This window comes from Rhinatrema bivittatum, chromosome 14 (genome assembly GCF_901001135.1).
Source record: "Rhinatrema bivittatum chromosome 14, aRhiBiv1.1, whole genome shotgun sequence".
NCBI lineage: Eukaryota > Metazoa > Chordata > Amphibia > Gymnophiona > Rhinatrematidae > Rhinatrema > Rhinatrema bivittatum.
The window spans coordinates 75,383,323-75,408,906 of NC_042628.1; the positions used below are offsets into that span (position 1 = coordinate 75,383,323).

At 44.4% G+C, this 25,584-nt stretch overlaps 1 protein-coding gene across 1 annotated transcript in view; it reads left to right on the plus strand.

The window, feature by feature from the left end:
• The window catches only part of LOC115076266 (phospholipase A2 inhibitor and Ly6/PLAUR domain-containing protein-like), a 52,416-nt gene that overhangs the window by 19,074 nt on the left and 7,758 nt on the right, over nucleotides 1–25,584 (plus strand). The window contains exons 2-4 of the mRNA XM_029577521.1: nucleotides 1,084–1,200; nucleotides 3,294–3,446; nucleotides 19,014–19,160. Of these exons, the coding sequence (XP_029433381.1) occupies nucleotides 1,084–1,200; nucleotides 3,294–3,446; nucleotides 19,014–19,160 (417 nt within the window). The remainder of the gene's footprint in view (nucleotides 1–1,083; nucleotides 1,201–3,293; nucleotides 3,447–19,013; nucleotides 19,161–25,584) is intronic.

The following is a 25,584-nucleotide window of genomic DNA, read 5'->3' on the forward strand; positions in this document are numbered from 1 at the left end:
CTGATTTATTTAGCACATGATCCTCCATCTCCTTCTCTATGTAGTGCTAAAATGATTGTAGATAGTGAATTGAATAAATGTGCCTTATCCCTATTAATAATCCATTGGTTCAAATTTCACATTGTGTGGCCTTGACACAGATCCCTCTGTAGGGTATGAAAATTGATTCTGTTCATTTATTCCACTCTGCTCTGCTGCACTGATCCTCATGCTCATCAACAGGATTGGATAAGTTCTTGGAGAAGTCCATTACCTGCTATTAATTAAGTTGACTTAGAAAATAGCCACTGCTATTTCTATCAACGGTAACATGGAATAGACTTAGTTTTTGGGTACTTGCCAGGTTCTTATGGCCTGGATTGGCCACTGTTGGAAACAGGATGCTGGGCTTGATTGACCCTTGGTGTGACCCAGTATGGCATGTTCTTATGATAAAAGGGATGGAACAGCTCCCCTATGTGGAAAGGCTGAAGAGGTTAGGGCTGTTCAGCTTGGAGAAGAGACGGCTGAGGGGTGATATGATGGAGGTCTTTAAGATCATGAGAGGTCTTGAACGAGTAGATGTGAATCTGTTATTTACGCTTTCGAATAATAGAAGGACTAGGGAGCATTCCATGAAGTTAGAAAGTAGCACATTTAAGACTAATCGGAGAAATTTCTTTTTCACTCAATGCACAATAAAGCTCTGGAATTTGTTGCCAGAAGATGTGGTTAGTGTAGCTGGGTTCAAAAAAGGTTTGGATAAGTTCTTGGAGGAGAAGTCCATTAACGGCTATTAATCAAGTTTACTTAGGGAATAGCCACTGCTATTAATTGCATCAGTAGCATGGGATCTTCTTGGTGTTTGGGTACTTGTCAGGTTCTTGTGGCCTGGGTTGGCTTCTGTTGGAAACAGGATGCTGGGCTTGATGGACCCTTGGTCTGACCCAGCATGGTAAATTCTTATGTTCTTATGTAAGGGAAGAAAGGGTGAGGTGCTGAAGAAAGAAGGGTGCAGGTGTGATATAGGGAGGAGATGAGAAGAGAAGAAAGATGACTGGACTTTGACAGTGTGTATATAACATGTTTTCTCCTTTTTCTCAGGACTCTCTCTGAATTGCCATAAGTGCTTGAATATTACTGGAGTTGAATGCTCACCTATCTCTGAGACCTGCAACGAGGGTGAAATGTGTATGACAAGGCTGGAAAATAACACAGTGGGTGAGTGACGTGGCTTTCAGGTGAAGGCTGTTCCATTTCTGGTTAGGTTCTAGATCCCTGCTTTGATCAATAATCCCCAAAATGCAGCTTATATATTCAATTAAATGTTCTCAAAAATGAAATATTAACCTCTTTTTTTCCAATTATACACAAGCATGTGTCACTCATGCTGGCAGGATTTAAGTCCCAAGGGCACCCAAACGTATCTTTACTCTTCGGGTCGTGCATCCGGCTGGCACTCTTCCCATGCTGACTCTCTGTCCCAAGGGTGCATCCTTTTTGTGGGGAAGCTCTCGCTTATTGCCCAGGTGATGGTGTCTTTCTCTTTGTGTGGTGTTAGCTGCTGCATCCCAGGGTATAAGATGCTGAGACAAACTAGGTACTGTGTATTAAATGTTTACTGATTCGGTAATAATTAAATTAAAGTCCATTTTTTAGTAAAGATGAATTTACAGCTGACTGATGTACAAAGGTGTTTTTTCTCTTCTGGGTAGGTGTCCTTTATCTCCGGTATCTGCGTAAAGCTTCCCAAAATGCACAAAGTTTTCCCAGTGTGCCAAATGGGAATCCTATTGAGGTCCTCTCAAATATGAAAAGTCCTACCTGAGTCCAGTTTATTCACCATCACCCAACCTGTCCTGGTCCCATAAGGTGGAGATCCGAGTGGGAAACTCCAGAATCTTGATCCTCCTTTCCTGATGTTGGTACTGGTGACTTCTCTTGCAGGAAAAGCCTTTAGGAAGTGAGAACCAGGCTATCCCAGCCCTGGAGCCCTGTGCAGAACCTCCCCACAAAACAATATCTGAATACTTGTTCTCTGAGAAATCTCTCGGTGACTGCTGCTTCACCATCACTGGTGCTTGCCCCGCTAGGGAGTACATTAATGCTACAGGTCCTCAGCTCTTGTCCTTTGTGTTGGGAGGAGGCTGCTCCAAAGTGAGCAAGGTCTCCAAAGCCATCCCTTCTTGAAAAACAGAAGACATTTTGGCCATAAATAATCTCATGCTGCAGGGTACTGTCACTAGAGTGGGCTCACAGGTCTGCAGCCCCTTTACGAGACTTCCCAAGGGGGAATCTGGCAAAAATCTGTGTCATTGCAACTAAATAAAGGATGGCCCTCTGGCAGGGCATGCAAAGAGAGAGGAACCTCTTCCAAAATAAAATTCACAACCAGGCTGGGAGACCTCTTCAGGGAATGGAAAAACTGCATCCTCTCTGCTCTGCAGTAAATGATTGCAAAGATTCCTAAACTGGCTGTACCAAAAAGGATGAGGCATCCTATCCAAATCCTCCAGGTTAGGAGGGGCAGAGAGGGATGGAAGGCTCATAGATGTAAACTGGTTCATTTTAAAAGCCCTACTTGTGCCAAAGCTGGCAGATATGCACGTGACTCAGCCCGCTGCACACCGCATGGATTTGGAAACCTGCGCAGGTACATGCCTATCTCCCGTTATGCGCATATATTTTTTTCCACCAAAAACGGTGGGGCATTAGTGTGGTCTGGGAGGAGCATGAGTGGGTCAGAACTGCTCCATGAAGTTTGCGGGTATTTACGCACACCACCGCGTGCCGGTGTCCAGAACCACGTGACTTCTGCTGGGGACGGCATGTAAGTTGTGTAACAAACAAAAACTAGGCTAGTCAGTAAGGTTTTAGGGCTTGGGGGCTAATAGGTTAAAAGGGAGGCAAATTACCTAGGGGGTTCAAGTAGTCCTCTCCTTTACTAAGGCAAAGTGGGAACAAACTGAGGAAACAGGTAATTGCTTCGGTGTGCGTAGCTACTAAATGTCCCCCCACTTGCGGGCTCGCGTCGCCATACGCACGCAAATGCGTACATCAATATAAAATCATGTGCACATGGATGCGCGTATAGCCGATATCATAACTTGTGCGTAGGTTATAAAATCGCCATGTCCATGTGCACACACTGGCAAATGACGCACATGTGCACTCACACATGGGTCTTACATTTTACCTCAAAGGTTTTAAGCAGGGATCTCGTGGCAGACCCAAGGTGCGCCATACAAGTGTATCACCAATCTTGTGAACTATGCAAAGTATGACCTCTTACAAATATTTTCTTGTTTCCACAGGAAATGATGTGCGTATGTCAATTAAGAAAGGGTGTAAAAAATATGACCCATTTCTCTGTACAACTCCAATCTGTTTCAACGGCGGTAACTTTTCCTATGATGAATTCACTTTATGTTGCGATGAAGACAACTGTAACAGTGGACCTGTCACAAGTAAGGACTCAGAGATAGATTTTCAAATGGACATAGCTGGCTAACTAAACAGGTTACCTGCTAGATTTATTGGGATGAAATTCTATGATGGATGCACAATGTTTTTTCTAATGAAATCAAACTAAAAAAATGTAAAAAGCCTCAATTTGTTGTGGGTAATTAGACAACAAACAAAAAGAAAATCACTGAAATCTGAAATTTTTTTGTGTTCTTTTAATTTTTCAATGAGAAATAAACAGTGCTCCCAATATTTAAAAATGTATCCTTCAAGTCTTCTTGTAGGTCACCTTCCACCCCGCCCCCACCCGCTTGTCTTTTATCCCATCCTTGCTGTCTCCTAAGTCGAAATGGGGCAGGAGTGTTCCCCAGTCCTCCCTGTCCCTCCAGATCTGGTATTCAAAATGACGTTAGATGGCCCTGAGGCAAACAAGCAGTCTGGAGCTAATTTCCAATTCCTTATAGCTGTATCTGCTCAGAAAATGACATGCAATAGAATGCAAAGCTCAGGGTGCTTTGTCTGGAGCTGACAATAAAGGAAAGGACTCAGCAACTTGTCTCCTAAAGTGATGCATAGTTTTGCTGGGCAGTAAAAAAACATGAGGATCAATTGTAAAGTAGATTCACTAATGGTGCCAGTCAGAATACATCCAAGTGAATTAAGGGAGGGAAGTTCTGGCAGTTCCACTGTTGGATCTTCTAACATTTCTTTGAAATCAAGTATGGTTTCAGAGGAGTGGAGATAGGTGGATATGGCTTCTCACAAAAGTGGAAGTAAGGAGGAGGCTGGGAATATCAGAATTCCCAGGAAATTCGTCTCCCTGTATTCCAGTTCTAGACTTTCCCAGAGAATTTGTCTCCCTGATTTTGGTCTGTCTAGACTGCCCCAGCCTATTTACCTTTGGCTATATACCCAGGGATTTCACCTCCCTGTATTCCACCGGACCCAGTATTTTTTTCCAGGAGGTCAATTCCCTAAATTGCTTTCCTGCTCCCTGTATTAATCTGCCAGCTTGTAATTCTGACTGGTTTGTAATTCAGAGGAACACACTAGTCTCCACATAATAGTGCAAAAACAATAAGTAAGCACATAACCCTTAAAGGTCTCAGTGTTAGTGCAATACAAATGGTATAGCACAAAAAAACAAAGAGAAAAAAATTAAAAATACCTTCAGGGATCTTGTGTCCTGTATTCCATTCGAATCGAGAGAAGGGCCCTCGGACTGTGCTGTTCTGCTTCAGGTCAGCTGGCGTCCTCTCCGTCTGCCCTGCTTCAGGCCAGCATCCCTTCTTTGATTCCCGGAACAATGTACCATCTGCAATGAAAAAGGTTTACCAAGGACACAGAGACAGTGTATTTCTCATGATAAAAGCTATATTTCTTATGCGCATAAGGAAGTCAGCTCCAAAGTTTGAGAGACTGACTTAATCAGATATCCAATTGACTGGACTTAAATATAATTTTCCTTTGATTTTCCTTTGATTTAGGATCAGAAGGTGAAAAGAAACATTTGCTTACATTAACATTCCTGAGTGCCATGGGAACACTAGCTAACCTTGAAGACTTGCATCTTTTATAACTCTTCATTGTGGTGTCTAAAATTACAAAGCGATACACTATTTCTTCTGTTATCTAAACTTGAGGCAGGTTCAGAGAGGACCTCAAGATCTAGCAGTGCCTCATGGAACCCTTCTGGTAAATTTCCACTAAACAGATGCCCCTAATAAATTTTATTATCACAGTGGGTAGATGTGAATCAGTTATTTACTCTTTCAGATAATAGAAAGACTAGGGGGCACTCCATGAAGTTAGAACAAACAACATAAGAACATGTCATAATGGGTCAGACCAAGGGTCCATCAAGCCCAGCATCCTGTTTCCAACAGTGGCCAATCCAGGCCTTAAGAACCTGGCAATTACCCAAAAACTAAGTCTATTTCATATTACTGTTTATAGTAATAGCAGTGGCTATTTTCCAAGTCAACTTAATAGCAGGTAATGGACTTCTCCTCCAAGAACTTATCTAAATGCACTAATCACATTCTCTGGCAACAAATTCCAGAGTTTAATTGTCCGTTGAGTGAAAAATAACTTTTTCCGATTAGTTTTAAATGTGCCACATGCTAACTTCATGGAGTGCCCCCTAGTCTTTCAATTACCTGAAAGAGTAAATAACCGATTCACATCTACCTGTTGTAGACCTCTCATGATTTTAAACACCCCAATCATATCCCCCCTCAGCCGTCTCTTTTTTTAAAAAAAAAAATTTATTTCTGAATTTTCAATAAAGAACATACGTTAATAGACATTAAGTGAATACAGATTATGATACTGCATATAACAACAATCGCCAATATATGAAGGTGTAATTGTAAACTACATTATCTGTATTTTCTCAAGGCAATCCAGGGAAAAAAAAGTTTTTTACATGAGCGATTTAAGGAATCCAGCATTAAGAAAGAAAAGAGAAATTAATCACTTTTCTCTTCGCATATATAGAGAAAAAAACCCCAACTTAAACCTTAATTACCCTATGCTTTACTTCCCACATTTGGGGGGTGAGAATCCAGAAAAGACCGTAACTGAGATATCTCATGGAAAACATATTTCTGATCTAAGTATTTTTTTTTTTATTGTTTATTTTAACATTTTCAACAGCATAGAACATAAACAGTCATTCTCCAACTAAGTCTTTATACAATCCACCCCTGTTCCCTACCCTCCCCAGCCACCTTCCCTCCCTCCCACATTTCGGTTAAAGGAATAAGCATATAAGTCCAGCTTTAATTTAAGCCTCTGTAGTCAGTCGTGTAGACTCCTGATAGGAATATGTCGTACAAGTTGTGATAAGGGATCTTGTGGTTTGTGGCAAGGAATCCCAAAATCGATTCCAGATGGAAACACACCCTCTCCGAACCTCCAGGGACGCCGAGCTGACCGACATATATTCATGTTGCATCAGTTGAAGCAGGCAGCCATGCCATTGCGCTCTCTTTGGACAGTCCTCGCTGATCCACGCAGCCATAATGGTCTGTAAAGCAACCAGTAACGCTTTGCCCAAAAACAAAAAATCATGTCCCGAAAGATCCAACAATAAAGCTGGATACAGACGTAGAAGACAAAGCTTAGGGTCCATCGGAAGCTCAATGCACAACAAAGTACTTAGTTCACTCAAGACAGAGCTCCAAAACGATTCTAGATAATTACATTCCCACATACAATGGATATAAGTTCCCCTTTCTCTATGACATTTAAGACAACGATCTGTGTCGCATAGCTTAGCTGCAAATAATTGGGTTCGGGCGAGATACATACAATGTAGTGTCTTAAAACCTGTTTCCCTCAACAGCACATTTTCTGTTAATTTATGACATAGTTCTAAGCATTTCACAATATCTGAACAAGACAGATACAGATCAGCCTGATGCACCCATTTGTTTTGTACCTCCTGTAACGCGAATGAGGATTGGAGTTCCCGCAACGCCTTTGAAAACGCGGAGCAGGAAGTCCCCCTCAAAGTAGGGGGGTGAAAGAAGACCAACAAACAGTTCCATTCAGGTGCCAAGGTGCTCGTTCCTAATAACCCCTGTACATAATGTCTCATCTGGAGATAAGCAAAGAAATCTTTCGAACCCAACTGATAATGATCCTGTAGGTCTTGAAAGCTCTCCAATACTCTTGGGTTATGAGCAAAACACGGATAGACATTTGTCAACCCCCTACTCTTCCACCGCTGGAAAACGGATTGGGAGAGGCCTATCGGGAATTGAGGGTTACCCCAAAGCGTGAGTAGCGGCGTTACGCTTTGGCATAGTTTGAAAATCTTGAAACATAGATAACGCCAAGCGTGCCGTACCGCCTTAACAATCAGATGCGTTCGATAGGTACTCGGCACCAAGGCCAGTGGAACCTGCATAAGGTTAACAGGGTTATACGGACCCATCCATTCGTGCAAGAATGTGTATGGGGTGTACCTCTCCGTCCCATCCATCCAATCTTGGATGTGGCGCAGCAAGCATGCCAGATTATACTCCCTCCAATTAGGACAGGCAAGCCCCCCCCTTCTGCTGTGTCATATGTAGGACTCTTAGGGCTAGTCGGGCTGCCCACTTCCCCCAAATATATTTGCGCACTAGATGATTAATTTTGTCAATATCTTTTTTTTGTAATCCACAAAGGGATTTGCTGTAGGATATACAGCCATCTGGGCAGTTCTAGCATTTTAAGTAGATAAATTTTTCCGGTCAATGACAAGGGGAGCGCACCCCACAATTTCAACTTTTGTTCCATATTGTGTAATAATGTACGTATATTCCCTTCATACAAATTAGCCGGGTCCTTGGTGAGTTGGAGACCCAAGTAGCGCATTGAGCCAGTAACCCATTTAAGTGGGAAATGACCGTCCCATGTTAATTGCATCTGAGGCCCCACCACCATCGCCTCCGACTTGTCCACATTGATTTTTAATCCTGCAAAAGTACCAAAATTGAGCTGATGTTGTAGTACCCGTGCCAGAGACCTCTGAGGGGACAGTAAATATACCAGAACGCAGAAACTTTAAACACCTGCCCCCCCCCCAGGTGAAACCCGACACCAAAGGGTCAGATTCTATTTTGCGCAATAATGGATCAATGGATAGTATGTACAGCAGCGGAGAGAGTGGACAGCCTTGTCGGGTTCCCCTGTGTAGACTAAAATCCTCAGAAACCCACCCATTGGCTAAGATTGCCGATTGTGGGTTATGATAGAGTAAAGATATATTACGCACAATATCTCCCTGAAACCCATAACGTTGTAGAACAGAGAACAGGTACTCCCATGATACTCTGTCGAAAGCTTTTTCGGAATCGAATCCGACAACCAGGGCTTCTGTCCCAGCCTTCCTGCTTTCTTCTATAGCAATAATTAATTTGGTAAGATTAGTACTGATAGCTCTGCCTTTTACGAATCCAACTTGCGTTGGTGTGATAATCGTAGGGAAGACATGACTCATTCTGTCCGCCAAGATTTTAGCATATAGCTTTGCTTCAAAATTTAACAAGGAAATTGGGCGATAAGAAGCCGGGGATGCTGGGTCCTTGCCTGGCTTCCCTCCGGGAATTTCCCTCGGCTCTGCGCTTCATTATAGAAAGTTAGGAGATCCCCTGAGGCCTGATAGAGGAGACATTTAAAATATTCCGCACTCAGTCCGTCCGGGCCCGGTGCCTTATTTAATTTGCTCCCTTTAATCGCCCCGATCAGTTCTTGTAACTGAATGGGTTTATTGAGTGCTATTAGTTGGGACTCAGTAATCTTAGGAATATCTAGCCCCGCAAAGAATACGTCCTCCTGAGCTGTACCGCCCGCCCTATCCTCCATATATAGTCGCTCATAGAAAGAACGAAATGCGGCACAAATGCTGCCCCAGATTGTAATAGGTTCCCTTGGGTGTCCCTCAATTTGTCAATTACTGTTCGCCCCCGAGCTAATTTTACCATATTGGCCATCAAACGCCCAGGTTTATTCCCGAACCGATATAGGTTGTGGGCCCGCTTACGCAATATCCGTTGCGCTCGTTCATGGAGCAGGGAATTAAGCAATTGCAGGGTCATTGTGTACTCTGCCTGCGTCTCCTTACTCGTCTGCTGGGCCAGCCGAGATTTTGCCCTTTTTAGCTGTCTCTCCAACTGTAGGATACGGGCATTTAAAGCCTTATTTTTAGCGATCACATAAGCGGTGATATGCCCCCTCATGACCGCCTTGCTAGTCTCCCAATAGAGACATGGATCCCCTTTATGGGCTTCATTATCCCTCTCGAACTCCTTCCATTTCAGCTGTAAGAACTCCTGGGCTGCATAGAGAGAGGAATATCGAGTAAGAAAAGGGAAGTGATTATCCCCTTGTACAGGTCCTTGGTGAGATCTCACCTGGAGTATTGTGTTCAGTTCTGGAGACCGTATCTCCGAAGAGACAGAGACAAGATGGAGGCGGTCCAGAGAAGGGTGACCAAAAAGGTGGAAGGTCTTCATCAAATGACTTATGAGGAGAGATTGAAGAATCTAAATATGTACACCCTGGAGGAAAGGAGGAGCAGAGGTGATATGATACAGACTTTCAGATACTTGAAAGGTTTTAATGATCCAAAGACAACGACAAACCTTTTCCATAGGAAAAAAATCAGCAGAACCAGGGGTCACGATTTGAAGCTCCAGGGAGGAAGATTCAGAACCAATGTCAGGAAGTATTTCTTCACGGAGAGGGTGGTGGATGCCTGGAATGCCCTTCCGGAGGAAGTGGTGAAGACCAGAACTGTGAAGGACTTCAAAGGGGCGTGGGATAAACACTGTGGATCCATAAAATCAAGAGGCCGTCAATAAAGAGTGGGTGGCTAGCCAGAATGACGGCTACTGCCTGGAGACAATACCCTTATTCAATAAACATACACATGGTTACTGTGACTCCAACATCGCTCTAAGCTACAACAGCAAGAGGAAATGTGGAAAAAAGGATTTGCACTCACAAAGTGGGGAGTAGCTGGCTTGTTACGGCGGTTACTACCACAAACCAAATAAGCCTGATACTTCACTTTCAATGCATATCCAGCATAGCTCTCTGCTTCAACGGCAGGGGAGAAGAAAAACTGATACTTCACGCATATCCAGCATAGCTCCCTGCTTCAACGGCAGGGGAGAAGAAAACCTGATACTTCACGCATATCCAGCATAGCTCTCTGCTTCAACGGCAGGGGAGAAGAAAAACTGATACTTCACGCATATCCAGCATAGCTCTCTGCTTCAACGGCAGGGGAGAAGAAAAACTGATACTTCACGCATATCCAGCATAGCTCTCTGCTTCAACGGCAGGGGAGAAGAAAAACTGATACTTCACGCATATCCAGCATAGCTCTCTGCTTCAACAGCAGGGGAGAAGAAAAAAGGATTCGCACTCACAAAGCGGGGAGTAGCTGGCTTGTTACGGCGGTTACTACCCCAAACCAAATAAGCCTGATACTTCACTTTCAATGCATATCCTGCTTCAACGGCAGGGGAGAAGAAAAACTGATACTTCACGCATATCCAGCATAGCTCTCTGCTTCAACGGCAGGGGAGAAGAAAAACTGATACTACAAGCATATCCAGCATAGCTCCCTGCTTCAACAGCAGGGGAGAAGAAAAACAACCAATAAGGGCTGAACAACACAGTCTGGGTAAAACAAATAAGCATGGGTGTAGCTTGCTTATTGCGGCGGTTACTTCCCCTACTACCCATAACTAATCAAGCTTGATATTTCACTTGGTTGCAGCTCCATCACTGCTCTCTACATTAATGGTGGGGGTGGAAGGGAAATAGAACCAAAGAGCTAAGAGAAACAGATAAGTATGAGAAAAAAATGTGAAGCTTGCTGGGCAGACTGGATGGGCCGTTTGGTCTTCTTCTGCCGTCATTTCTATGTTTCTATGTTTCTATGTAAATGATTAGGAAAACGCCACAATCTAGGTGCGGCCTCAATTGGTCCAATATTGATATCCACCCAGATCTGTGCATGATCTGATACCGCAATTTGTCCTATGTCAGCACTCTCTACGCCACCCAGCAGCGATGCCGCCATCAAGATATAATCAATCCTGGATAGGGTAGAGTGCGCTCGGGAGACATGAGTATAATCTCTGGCCATAGGGTTGAGAGTACGCCAGATGTCCAAAAGCCCAAGTTCATTGCACAAATACCCAATGCCCTTCTTTAGTGTGTTCACCTGCGTGGTAACGGAACCTGATTTATCTAGCGCTGGGTCGTGCACACAATTAAAGTCCCCCAGCATAAGAGTAGGTCCCCGCTGCATCGGTAGTATTTTTTGGATTAAAGTTTGAAAAAAGGCATGATTATAAGAGTTAGGGGCATAGCAGTTACAGATCGTTACTTCTAGGCCATGTATTTTACCAGCTAATATTAGGTATCTGCCCTCATCATCTACTAATTGCTGTAATAACTCGAATTTAACATTCTTATGAAATAATGTAGCCACACCCGCCTTTCTGCCCGCTGCAGCTGCATAATAACATTGTCCCACCCACTGTTTCCTTAGTTTTTTACTCTCCTCTGCAGACAGGTGGGTTTCCTGCAAACTCGCAATTCCCGCCTTTTGTCGTTGCAAAGCACTAAGTACCTTTTGCCGTTTGATAGGGGTACCAATCCCTCCCACATTCCACGAAACATAACGTAAGTTAATAATCCAGTCTGAAGAGAGGTTGAGAAATGACACACTCTTCCAAAGCTTATACGGCTAACTGGTCTCCCAGCCTGCACCAGCAGCCGTACCCCCTCTTCTTGTTCCGCCTCCCCACCAAGCAATCTCATACGAACTAACTGCGCCCATTCTTGCTTTCTTAGCCCCATGCCCCAAACCCTTCCTCCCCTCCCCCCCTCCACAACCAACCCCCCCCCCCCTTTATGCCCCTTTTTAGGGCTCTGGAAAAAAAAAAAGATTAGGGTTGCCCGAGTAACTTCGAGCTAGGGTCCGTAATCCGTGCGTTCAGGTGCTAGCCCTCCCCTACACCTTTCCCCCCACCAACTCTGCACCTGTAAGAGAACAAACAGTATTCAAACAGTAGACCAACCAAACTCAGAAAACCTCACTTAAGACTGATGCATATCACCCGGATTCACCATCAGGTGACTCTCCATTTCTTGTCCAGTCCTAAAGCATCGTAATAACAAGGATTATCTGGTCTCTGTATAGATCACTTAAGTCCCGGATTTTTAGTCATCCACTCCATGGCCTTAGCGGGGGAATCAAAAGAATGCACTCTCCCGTCTCTCCAGTTTTTGAGAGTGGCCGGATATTGCAAAGCGAATCTGATATTTTTATTGTACAGATCTGTACACATGGGCGAAAACAGTCTCCGCTTGGCCGCCACCGCAACGGAGAAGTCCTGGAACAGAACAATCTTGTGATCCTGATATGTAAGATCTCTTATTTTTCTGGACGCAGTTAAGATTGCAGATTTCTGTGACCAATTCAGAAATTTGGCTATGACCAGCCTGGGACGGCGTTCCTCGTCCCTCCTGGGGCCCAGCCGATGCGCCCTCTCGATCGCCATTTTTCCGGCCAGGGAATCAATCTGAAGGGCCCCGGGGAGCCACTCCTCCAAGATTTGTTGCAAAGATCCCTCCGGGATCGTTTCTGGAAATCCCATAAACTTAAGATTGTTACGGCGCGCTCTGTTCTCTAAGTCCTCAAGTTTGCTATCTGCTTGCTTAAGCGCAGTTTCGAGCGTTACCACTCACGCTGTCAGGGCCTGCTGCTCTTCCTCGGTGGCCGCGATCCTCCCCTCTGCATTGTCTATTCTTTTGCCGATATCGCCCAAAGAGTCTTTCACCACTTTAAAGTTGTCGTTTATACCTTCAAATTTAGTCTCCAGGGCTTCCACGACCGCCGCCGTCAGTCGCGCCACCGCATTTTCGTCCAGCCCCACGCCCTCCGACAGCCTCCGACTATCCGCCATTTTAGTATCAAAGGCGCCAACTTTGCTCTTTTCCTTTTCCCTCCGCTGTGGCTTCACTGACATGTCTGTCACCCAGAAAAATCAAAATTTTGGTGCGCGAAGTTTGGAGATGCAGAATTCTGCTCTTTACCAGGAGATTGCGCCGCCTTGCACTTTATAAAAGTAAGGTTTTGGATGGCTAGCACCCGGAGCTCTGGCAAGTGCGTCCTACCAGGCTCACCGCATCACGTGACCCCCCCTGATCTAAGTATTTTAATTCACATCTACACAGAAATTTTAGTATAAATGTAGCCCCCCTTACAAGGATTTCTGATTTTAACTTGAGAAACTCTTTTCTTTTTGAGTGATCCTTGAGAGGTCTGGATAAATCCATACTTGTTGTCCATGAAATTTCTCAAGACGATGTCTGAGAAATAATCGGAGAATCGTATCCCTCTCAGTTGTAAACAGAAATGGTACAAAAAGTGTACTTCTAGTAGCAATATTAGTTTCAATTGACATTTCTATCACCTCAGTCAAATTGAGTGGCCCTTCTGATTGTATATTTCCCAATTGATCTTCTATATTCCTTGGATGTATATAATAGGCCTTTGCTAAAGCAGGCAGTGATTGTATAGGCATTTTTAATACATGCTGCATATAATCTTTGAACATATCTACAGCTGATGTTAAATTCTGAAAAGGAAAATTCAATACCCTAAGATTAGGGTATCTTAATGAGTTTTCAAGAAATTCTAACTTTTTTTCATTAATCATTTCAGATTTTATCATTGTTGTTTGCATTTTTTCTACTTTACCCAATCTATCTTCAACTACAGCTACTTTATTATTGCACAATAAAGCTGAATTCTCTACTTTTAATACTCTCTGCTGAAAATTGTTAGTATTCAAAGTTAGTTTTATAATATTTATTTATTTATTTATTTATTTATTTATTTATTTAAGGTTTTTCTATACCGGCATTCATGATAAGATCATATCATGCCGGTTTACAGATAACAGGGGGTGCAAAAACTGTTCTTTTAACAAGTGCAGAGGAAGCAAAAGTTACAATAAAACAAGGTTGTAGAACTGGGGGAGGAAGGAGACAAGGATAGCGGCGTAAAAGATTTACAGAGGTAACTTATTTACAATGTGCAGTGATGTCTCTTTATGGATATTTACATTGGGCAGTGAGGTCTCTCAATGGATATTTGACTCCGGAAAGGCTTGCTTAAATAGCCAAGTCTTAAGTTTTTTCCTGAATGTTGGTAAGCAGGGTTCAAGTCTAAGATCCGGTGGTAAGGTATTCCAAAGAGAGGGGCCCGGTCTCTGAGTGCCTTATGGAGTGTAGCTTTAGTTGGGGGAACGGTCAGGGAGCCTTTGTGGGTGTCTCTGATAGGTCTGGATGATGTGTGCATTCTGAGGGGGATTTGGAGGTTGAGAGCGGCCTGTGAGTGGATGGATTTGTGGATGATGGTGATGGACTTGTGTAGGATTCTGTAGTGTATTGGCAGCCAGTGAAGATTAGATAGAATTGGCAAGATGTGGTCTCTTCTTCTGGAATTTGTCAGGATTCTGGCTGCCGCGTTCTGTAGCATCTGAAGTGGTTTTATGGATGAGGACAGGAGACCTAGCAAGATTGAATTGCAATAGTCCATCTTGGAGAAAATTACGGATTGTAAGACTGTTCTGAAGTCATGAAAGTGTAGTAGTGGTTTCACTCTCTTGATTACCTGCAGCGTGTAGAAGCAGTTCCTGGTTGTGTTGTCTATTACTACCCCTAGGTGTCTATTACTACCCCTAGGTTTCTTGCTTGTGTAGCAATGGTGTTAGCTGGTGCAGTTTGTGGGGAGTTGCTGTTTTCGGGGGTGATGAGGACGAGTTCCGTTTTGGCCGAGTTTAGAATCAGGTTTAGGTTGGCGAGGAGTTGGTTGATCTCTTGTAGGCAGTTTTCCCAGTGTTTGAGGGTTTTTGAGATAGATTCTTTGATGGGTATCAAGATTTGTACGTCGTCGGCGTATAAGAAATGTTTTAGTTGTAGGTTAGTTAACAGTTGGCATAGAGGAAGAAGGTATATGTTGAAAAGAGTTGGGGATAGTGAGAAACCTTGAGGAACTCCTTGTGAGGAATTGTAGCTGGGAGATTCTTTATTATTGATTTTAACTTTGTAGCGTCTGTTACAGATGAAAGACTTGAACCAAGTGTAAGCAGAGCCTGTTATTCCAATGTCTGAAAGGCGGTTGAGGAGGGTGGCATCGTTGACCGTATCGAAGGCTGCCGACAGGTCCAGTAGAATTAGTAGGAACGATTGTCCTTTGTCCAAGCCCATGGTGAGGTGATCAGTTAGCGATAAGAGAAGAGTTTCAGTGCTTAAGGTCTTGCGGAACCCGTATTGTGTGGGGTGTAGTATTTCATGATCTTCGAGGTAGGTAGAGAGTTGCGAATTGACCAGTTTTTCCAGAATCTTTGCTACAAAAGGCAGATTGGAGATTGGGCGGAAGTTGTTTGGGTTCATGGGATCCAAGTCTGGTTTCTTTAGTAGTGGTTTAAGAGAAGCCGTTTTTAGTGCCTCAGGGAAGATCCCCTGTGTTAAGGAGCAGTTTATAATGTCCGCAAGTGGTTTTGAGATGGTTTCGGGTATTAACAGAAGAAGTTTTGACGGTATTAGGTCGAAGGGATGGGATGAAGGTTTCATTTTCTTTAGCAGGGATTGGATCTCTAAGGCGGTGGTAGGTTCAAATGAGTCCAGTGAGATTGTCTTGTTGGGTATGTGGGGGGAGTTAGTCAGAGGGGTGGGGTTAGGTGGGAGGAGGGTTAAGAGATTGGAGATTTTATTTTGGAAAAATAGGGCTAGTTCATTTGCTTTAGCTTGTGCTTGTTCACTAGGGAAAGAATGTGAGTTAGGTTGAGTTAGTTCGGATACGTAGGAGAAGAGGGCTCTTGCGTCAAAGATAAGGTCGTGAATCTTGTGAGCGTGGAAATCCCTTTTTGCCTTTAGTGTGGTGTTCCTGTAGTGGTGGAGGGCAGATTTGTAAGTAGACAGTGTACTGGCACAAGGGGTTTTGCGCCATAGGTTTTCCTTTTTTCTGAGGGTTTGTTTGAGTTTCCGTAGGTCCTTGGTGAACCATGGTTGTCTCTTAGGTGAATTTAGGTTGAGTGTTTTTGTTGAAAGAGGACATAATTTATTTGCTATTTCCTCTGTGATATTGCTCCAGGATAATAGCCTGTTCCAATGATTTAATTGCAGACCATAACATATCCCTGGTAATCTCTGAAGATGTTTGATGTAATATAATCTCCACCTTTGCCCTGGTTTCTTCCCCACCCCCTGTGGGAGAGTCTCCTTTCCTTAAAGGATCTTTTGTGTTTTTACTTATTTCCTCAATACCCTCATCCAAAATAAGAGGGCCTATGAGATTTTCTGTGTTCATAGATGGTGGAGAGGAGGGCATAGGCGCTCCGGGGCTTAAAGAGATGGCTTCAGCCTGTAGATTTGCCTCTCGCTCTGAAGCAACATCTACTGCGGCTCCTTCCCCCGGCCTCTCAGTTGTAGCCATAAAAAAGGAAGATATTTGCGGCTGTGATGGAGTGGTTAAGGGGGGTTGAAGTTTGAACCTCTCTTAGCCGTGCCTTTCTTTTAGTATGTGGCATTCCTTTTAGGGAAGCAGTAATTAACAAACACTCCTTCTTTATGGATCTCTGTTTGTTTTCTAATTCCCTGGGTCGGTGGGGGATTGAGGAGAGAGGATATATTATAAACGTTACTTACAAAGTCTTTTCAACTTTCCAAGAAAAAGTCTCTCCGCTCCTAAGGTTTCAATAAATAAGTTCCAACAAAGCTGCGCGCCGGCGGCTCCTGCACGCGCCGCAGGAGGGGCTGCTTTTATAGATCTTCCGGGGCCCTTTGATGATGTCACCACCGCCGCGACTCCGACTCGGTGTCCAGGATCGGGATAACATGAACTCCCTCAGGTACACAGGAAAAGTAGTAAGAGGTAAAAAGTATACTGGCACCTCGTGTTCCCTCTCTCCTCTCCCCCAGCCGTCTCTTCTCCAAGCTGAAAAGTCCTAACCTCTTTAGTCTTTCCTCATAGGGGAGCTGTTCCATTCCCTTTATCATTTTGGTCGCCTTTCTCTGTATCTTCTCCATCACAATTATATCTTTTTTGAGATGCGGTGACCAGAATTGTACACAGTATTCAAGGTGCGGTCTCACCATCGAGCGATACAGAGGCATTATGACATTTTCCGTTTTATTCACCATTCCCTTCCTAATAATTCCCAACATTCTGTTTGCTTTTTTGACTGCCGCAGCACACTGAACCGACGATTTCAATGTGTTATCCACTATGACACCTAGATCTCTTTCTTGGGTTGTAGCACCTAATATGGAACCTAACATTGTGTAATTATAGCATGGGTTATTTTTCCCTATATGCAACACCTTGCACTTATCCCCATTAAATTCCATCTGCCATTTTGATGCCCAATTTTCCAGTCTTGCACGGTTTTCCTGCAATTTATCACAATCTGCTTGTGATTTAACTACTCTGAACAATTTTGTATCATCTGCAAATTTGATTATCTCACTCGTCGTATTTCTTTTCAGATCATTTATAAATATATTGAAAGGTAAGGGTCCCAATACAGATCCCTGAGGCACTCCACTGTCCACTCCCTTCCACTGAGAAAATTGTCCATTTAATCCTACTCTCTGTTTCCTGTCTTTTAGCCAGTTTGTAATCCACGAAAGGACATCGCCATATTTCATGGCAATGAGGACTTTCTCAAGAAAATAAGAAAAGGATGGTTGCTCTATTTTAATTTAAAACCAAAGTGACATTTCATAGCTAAAAGTGTGTAACTTATATGTCTTAACTTGGTAAATTTTTGGACTTGGTAAAATTTATATACAGATTAAAGAATGACATGGCTTTCAAGAAAATCCTAAAAGGTAAATTTTAAGAGCCCGCGCATGACAAAACTGGGTGATACACGCACAAGTTGAGCCGGTGTGTGCTGTGAAAATTTTAAAAGCTGCCCAAGTACACGTATGTGCTTGCAGCTACGCACATACATGAAAACTTCCATAAAAGGAATGGTGCTTGATTATGGTCTGGGCGTGGCATGAGCGACCCTGGATTTCTATTTGAAATTTGTGTGTAAATACATACACGCACTAGCATGCACAGGGTCCCATGCCACGTAACTTTACTTCTGCTATGGAGGGTGTGAAAGTAATAAAACGAAAAAATATAGGCAGATCAGCTGGGTTTTAAAGATAGGAGCTAACAGGGAAGAAAGGAGGCTATTTAACTAGGGAGGATTGAAAGTCCTATCCCCTATCTGGGGAAAATTGGGATCAAACTGGAAAAAGTGGTGGTTGCGTTGGCATTCATGTGTATTAATATCCCCCAGTTACAATGGTAGAAGCAGCATTTACATGCATAGGCACGCGTCCACTTAAAACTGCAGACACAGGGGCGTGCGGTCAGGCTATTTTACAACATAAACTTGTGTATGTTATAAAATGGCAGAGTCCCTGGGCACGGGATGATGAACACGGGCAAATCTGCGCCCCCGCACCTCTGTAAACATTACCATCTGAGTCCTTTAAACTAGAAACTCTTGCCACAGAATCATGAAAGATCTGCCGCAGGAAACTTGGGGCTCTGATTTTAAAGGTTGCTTTAATTGTTTTTTCTTGTCATTGTTGTACATGCGTAACCTGGAAGATTTTTGTTTATTGTAATCTGTAAGAGCTATGTCAGTGACCCAGCACACTAAACATCAAATTAAATAACTAAAAACTTTTTCCTAGAAGAGTCTTGCTGAAATCTTTATTTTACAATATAAATACATATTTATATTGTACACTTGTATATAATTAACCTCCTCTATCTTTCTCTATTTCTTACAATCCCAGTTCATTAGCCCTTGTTCATTGTAACTGCTTCTCTTCATCATGTTATTTATGTTTTTGGTTGTATTATTCGCACCCCTGTTTTCTGTAAACCGACATGATGTGAACGAGTTCATGAATGCCGGTATAAAAAAACCTTAAATAAATAAATAAAATAAATCCTTTTCCTTCTTGGTTCTTAGTGCCTGAACGAAACACCACGCTGAATGGCTTGCAGTGCCCATCCTGCTATGTTGAGGGTTCTTCAAAGTGCACCAAGGAAGAGACGATTAAGTGCACTGGGAATCAGGGACAATGTAACGAGTTCAAAGCTAACATAAGGAGACCAGGTAAAGTACTGCAGTTCTCAGACAGTTTGATGAAAATCTTATCTAGTCAAAAATGAACAGAACCATTATCAAAATTTTGATCTTCTAAATGTAGGCGAAAGCTGTAAATCCACCCTGAAACCTTTCAAAAATGGTCAAGTATGCAACAGTTTCTGTGTGTCAAATATTATATCTCACATAAATCTAATCAGATTGGACTAGATCCCAGGGCCAGATCCTGGAGCTGGAGAACAACGTAGAAGCAATGGAGGGACATAAAGGGGGTATTTTTCAAAAGAATGAAATTGGAAGTTAAGCGTGTACCTGACATGTACGTGTACAAGTAGAAGTTTGTAAAAACCTGAAGTCTGCGCAGTTTAGGGGTGTTCCCAGGTGGGGTTTGAAGGGTTGCACACAAGTTAAATAAGCAGTAAGGACCAGATTTACACGCATAACCTGTCTTACGCGCGCCGGGCCTATTTTAAAAAGGCCAGGCCGCGCACGTAAAGCCCCGGGACGCGTGTAAGTCTCGGGGCTTTACAAAACAGGCGGTCCGGGGCAGGGTGGGAGCGGGGCCAGAGGCCGGAGGCAGGCGCAAAATGTAAAATAAAGGTCAGGAGGGTTAGAGTAGGGCTAGGGGGGAAAGGTTAGGGGAAGGGGTGAGAAGGTTAGGTTAGGGGGAAGGGAACGGAGGAAGACAGTGCGGCTCGGTGCCTTGCGTATGCCAACCCCAGATTTTATAACATGCGCACGTCTGCTGTGCATGTTATAAAATCAGGCGTAGATATGCGCACGCCGGATAGCGCGCACACATGTAGGCCGCTTGCGCTTCTTTTAAAATCTACCCCTAAATGCGCATAAATGACCAAACTTATATGCAAGCTTTTAGATATGAAATCCCGTTTGATTCTTGTCTGCAGTCTTTTGTTGGGACGTCAAGGATGAAGTAGGATGGAGGGTCTGAGTGACCTGGTACACCCAGATTATAAGTACCTGCATACTTTATAAATATCTCTCTCTGCATGTAAACTGCAGTAGTTACAAATTCATTACAATTACTTTGCACATAAAAAATGTGCTTGCACTTTTCTAAAATAGGAATGAAATATACGTGCATACTTGCAGGGTAGAGATATATGGTATTTTATAATCTGAACAGCTCCTGCCACACAGTTTATAAAATACAGATATAACTTTCCCCATATCCACTTCAATGTGGATCGGCTCATTTATGAACATTTTCTCAAATTACATTCGTTATGTGAATGGGATAGAGAGAGAGGGATGCAACCCATGGGGCATTGAAAGAGGATCCTTCCTTCAGCATTACACAGTTTTAGTTAATACAACTACAGACACATGAGTACCTCATTGAGAGGATGATACCTTCATAAAAGGTTAGTAACCCTCCTTTTTTCCTCACCTCTCATGACATTATCATGGTGAGAGCGCCCTCTTTAAGTGGCAAGGAAGGCATTTGGCCAGTGATCCAGAGATAGCAGGAGTAGGAGAGAAGGACGGCTCCACTAACACTGCCCACGAGCTCTTTCCTTACCCCCTGCAGCATCAAAGTGTGAACAAGAGCTTACCGACTCTCCTCCTCTGGTCCATCCCTCCCAACATCATGATGAGATGGCCCCTTTAAGGGGTATGCTCCTTTGTATGCAACTCTGGGCACAACTTTGCAAAGACTTGCAGAAAAAAAGACCACTACAAAGCTCTGCTCCCCTAAACATTCTTTCAGTGTCCAAAAAGTTGCTCCACTGTCCAAAAGTGAGTAACGATTTTAATCTTCTACATGTGAGGCAATGCATAATTAAAAAGGGGTCTTCTGAAAGTTGTAACTAATCTCATAGTAAACCCATTCTAAAATTTGAAAGTGATAATACAACCCTCACTCAGAAAAAGCATTCAAAGTTCCTGAATGTGATATAAGTCTTTCAATGTGATACACCTCCCTAGCAAGAAAACCATTTGGATGTTCTAACTGTGATACAAGAGAAGAACCATTCAGAATGTGAAACAATTTTCAAAGCTTTTTAAGTGTTTCAGCAGTGATATAACATCCAGACACAGAGAGGGAAGAGGGAGATAAGAATTCCACACCAATATGCTACAAGAAAGTCACTCTACCTCTGAAGGTATTATGAGGCAAGAGGAAACTTCACCCACAAAAATCAAGCCACCTATCACTTTGCACCCCATTAACCGCATCAACCCAAGCAAATCATTCCCCTTTATGCTTGGCTTGCTCAATATACCATACACATACAACATAGCTTACCTCATCCTAGACCTAATTGAAGAATTTAAACTCCAAATCCTTTGCCTCACAGAGTCCAGGATAGGAGAGGACAATGCAGTCACCCTCATTCAGGTTGTCCACCAGGTTTCCAAGTATACCATACAACCTACCCATCTTTCATTACTTCCTAGCTCTTGATCTAGCTACAGCTAAACAAATAGTCAAATCTGACCACCTTGTATTGAATTTAAAGGTTCCTCACAAGTCAAGTTGATTATCAAGTGGGCCATAGATTAGGGCGAGACAGAAACTTGCCCTAATCTATGGCCCACTTGGTAATCAAATTGACTTGTTTCTTAAGCAAACAACTTGTTGCGCTTGGGGGTGGACCCTTGTCTTGGGGCAAGGATGGAATAGCTCCTGAAAGGGAACAGGAGGTAACTGGCCCCTAGGTGTGGAGCACTGAAGGAGACAAAGGCTAGGTAGAGCTTCACCACTGGAAGCCCGAGGTCCCCCTGGGACGAGTCCGTAGGGACCCGCGCTGCTTGTACTTAGGTGGGCCTCGCAGGGTCTCCTGGGAGCGTGGAAGTCCAGCGTGCCCACAGACATAGAAGGAGTGCGGTCGGGATCGAGCTGGAGCAGGAAGAAGCAGAACAGAGTTGGTGATGACAAGGCGAGAAACAGAGCCAGAGTCTGGCGACGAGGTCAGGCAGGTGAAAGGTCAGATACCTCAGGTCAGATGTAGTCAGAGGCAAGCAGAGGTCTAGAGGCAGGCGGCAGACAGGCGAGTAGATCTGGAGCAGGCTGATGTCTCTGAGGCAGGCGGCAGCCAGGCAAACAGTTCTGGAACAAGCTGAGGTCTTGAGGCAGGCAGCAGACAAGCAGGTCAGGAACAGGCTAGGGTCTTTGAGGCAGGCGGCAGACAAACGAGTCAGGAACTAGCTGGGGTCATAGACAGGCGGCAGACAGGCAGGCAGGTCAGGAACAAGCCGAGGCCAGTACCAGAAGTAAGTACGAGGGTACTACCTGGGAAGGCAGATAGACGAACACAGGAACAGGCAGGACTCAGGAACGAGGATGAAGGAACAAGTCAGGAAGGGAACTGGAAGAGAAGGCTCCTGGAACGAGACTAGGAACAAGCAAGAAGAAGCGCGAAAACAATCTAACATACAAGCAGACCCGATGGCAAGGCAAGGAAGTGAAGTCATGGAGGAAGACTCAAAACCTCAGTGTGAGGCCTGGCGACTGCCGCCGCAGGACGCTGGGGCCTAGCTGGGCTAGCAACTACCGCGAGGGAGATCGTCCCGGGACCCGCTAAGGAACTATGCAGGTGAGCGATCCCGTGCTCGGGACGGCCATGGTCAGGGTGCGTAACAGTAGCCCCTTCTACTAGGCCTCCCCCTACATGGTTGTGGTTTCTCAGGGTGCATTCTATGGAATGATTTCAGAAGGTCTTTATCGAGAATAGTTTGAGATGGTTCTCAAAAATTCTTCTCGGCCCCATAGCCCTCCCAGGCTAAGAGATACTCCCACTCGCCTCGGCATTCTGCAGCTTGCGCCAATCGCTCCTTTACTCGGGTCCACACGTGGTGAATGGTTTGAGCCATGGATTGAGCCACTGGAGATGGAACCAAGGTACAGGAAGAGGCAGTTGGGACTGCCGTCTGAAGACTACTACAAACAGAAATGTGTTGGTGGCTGTTGCAACATGAGTGTTGTGTGACAGCTCAGCCCAGGGGAGGAGCTCCGACCAATTGTCTTGCAGATCATTAACGTTGGAACTTAAAAATGTCTTCAAGGTCCGATTGGTCTTCTTGGCCTGTCCATTCGCCTGAGGATGATAGGCCGACGTATAGTTCAGGGTAATATTGAATGTTCGGCACAAGAAACACCAATACTTGCCGGCAAACTGTGGTCCCCGGTCGGATACAATCCCCTTGGGGAGTCCGTGAAGACAGAAGATATTTTTCAGAAAAAGTCTAACAAGTTCTGGGGCTGAAGGAAGACCCGGTAGAGGGATAAAGTGTCACATTTTCGAGAAGGGGTCGAAAATGACCCATATCACCGTGTTGTTCTGGGAAACAGGAAGATCTGTAATGAAATCTGTAGAAATGCTGGTCCACAGTTCAGTAGGTGCTGGGAGAGGCTGAAGCAAGCCCCAAGGCTTCCCCCCGTAGGTGGTTTTTGCTGAGCACAAGTAGGACATGAGTCCATGTAGTTTCGGGAATCTTGTAGGCCACCAATAATGCCTTCTCAGCATCTCCAAGGTCCAGGCACGACCGGGGTGACCTGCCATTTTGGAATCGTGAGCCCATATTAACACATGCTCACGTAACCAGCGGGGAACGACGGTCTTCCCAACTGGAACTGTGGTAGTAGCCGCCAGGGTAATATAAGCAGGGTCAATAATGAAACTGTGGACCTCTGGAACATCCTCCGGCTCAAAGGATCTGGAGAGCGCATCAGCATGTGAGTTTTTTGAACCTGGATGGAAGCAAAGGTTGACGTTAAACCTCTGAAGAACAAAGCCCACCGGGCCTGACGGGAGTTCAGAAGTTGTGCTTCTTTGAGATGTTCGAGGTTCTTGTGGTCCTTGTAGATGGTAAACTTATTTTTCTCCCCTTCCAACCACGGGCGCCACTCTTGAAGTGCCAACTTGACCGCAAGGAGTTCGCGGTCACCAACAGTGTAACGTTGCTCCGTGAGGGAAAACTTAGAGTAAAACGAGCAGGGTATTAGCTTGCCTGTGGGAGAATGTTGACTCAGGATGGCTCCGGCAGCGACCGCGGAAGCGTCAAATTCCACAATGAGTCGATGCCTGGGATCGGGGTGGTAGAGACAGGGACTGGAGCTGAAGGCCTCTTTAATTCTCTGGAAGGCAGTAATAGCTTTCGGCATCCAAACTCAGGTGTTGGCCTCCTTCCTAGTCATAGCAGTGAGTGGGGCAACAATCGAAGAGTAGTTCGCAATGAATCTCCAGTAATAATTAGTGACTGGTAAGAAGCGTTGTAACGCCCAGAGGCCTATTGGCTGAGGCCAGTCACAGATTCCCTGAAGCTTCTCTGGGTCCATCGCAAATCCCTGATCAGAGATGATGTATCCCAGGAAGGGTAAGCGGTTCCGCTCAAATAAGCATTTTTCTAGCTTTGTGTACAGGTGATTCTCCCTCAGATGTTGGAGAACAATGCAAATGTGTTCATGGTGTGACTCTATATCTTTAGAAAAAATCAGGATGTCATCGAGGTAGACTACAAAATTGTATAGGAGATCTATGAAGATTTCATTCATGAGGTGCTGAAAGACGGCTGGAGCATTGCATAGCCCAAAAGGCATTACCACGTATTCATAGTGGCCGTCTCTGGTATTAAACGCCGTCTTCCAGATATCATCTGGTTGAATGCGTACCAAATTGTACTCACCTCTCAGATCCAGTTTGGAGAAGATTCGTGTCCCTTCCAGATGGTCGAAAAACTCGCTGATCAGGGGTAATAGGTAACGATCCTTATGGGTTATCACATTGAGTCCCCTGTAATTAATATAGGACAGAGTCCACCGTCCTTTTTCTTCACAAAGAAGAACCCCGCTCCTGCGGGGGAATCAGAAGGACAAATGAATCCTATTTCAAGATTCTCCTTAATATATTCTGACATGGCCTGGGTTTCAGGCTGAGACAACGGGTAGGTTCTGCCTATGGGAGGCATGGTGCCCAGCAGGAGTTCAATAGAACAGTTGAATTTGCGTAATGGCGGTAAGGTATCCACTTTCTGCTTAGAGAACACATCACTGAAGTCAGAGTACTGTGGAGGTAAACCTGGAAGTGTAACCAATTTCAAAACAGGTATCACGTGGGATTCTGGATGCAGACAAGTCTTCAGGCATTTCAGGCCCCACTGTTCCAACTGCAGGGACTGCCAATCGAACAGAGGTTCATGGGCCTGGAACCAGGGGAGCCCCAGGATCACTGGATGGGAAGAGCATTTTAGGACATAGAAGGATGTTTCCTCCTGATGTAAAGTACTTACAGTGAGATGGATCGCCACTGTCTGGTGAGTAATAAGACCTGGAAGATGTTCCCCCTGATGGAAGGTAATACGAAGACTCACCTCAAGGGGTTGAAGAGGTATTTTCCGAAGTTTGACGATGTCGTCCGTTATGAAGCTACCGCTCGCTCCGGTATCGATGAGAGCAGTGGTCGCAAAG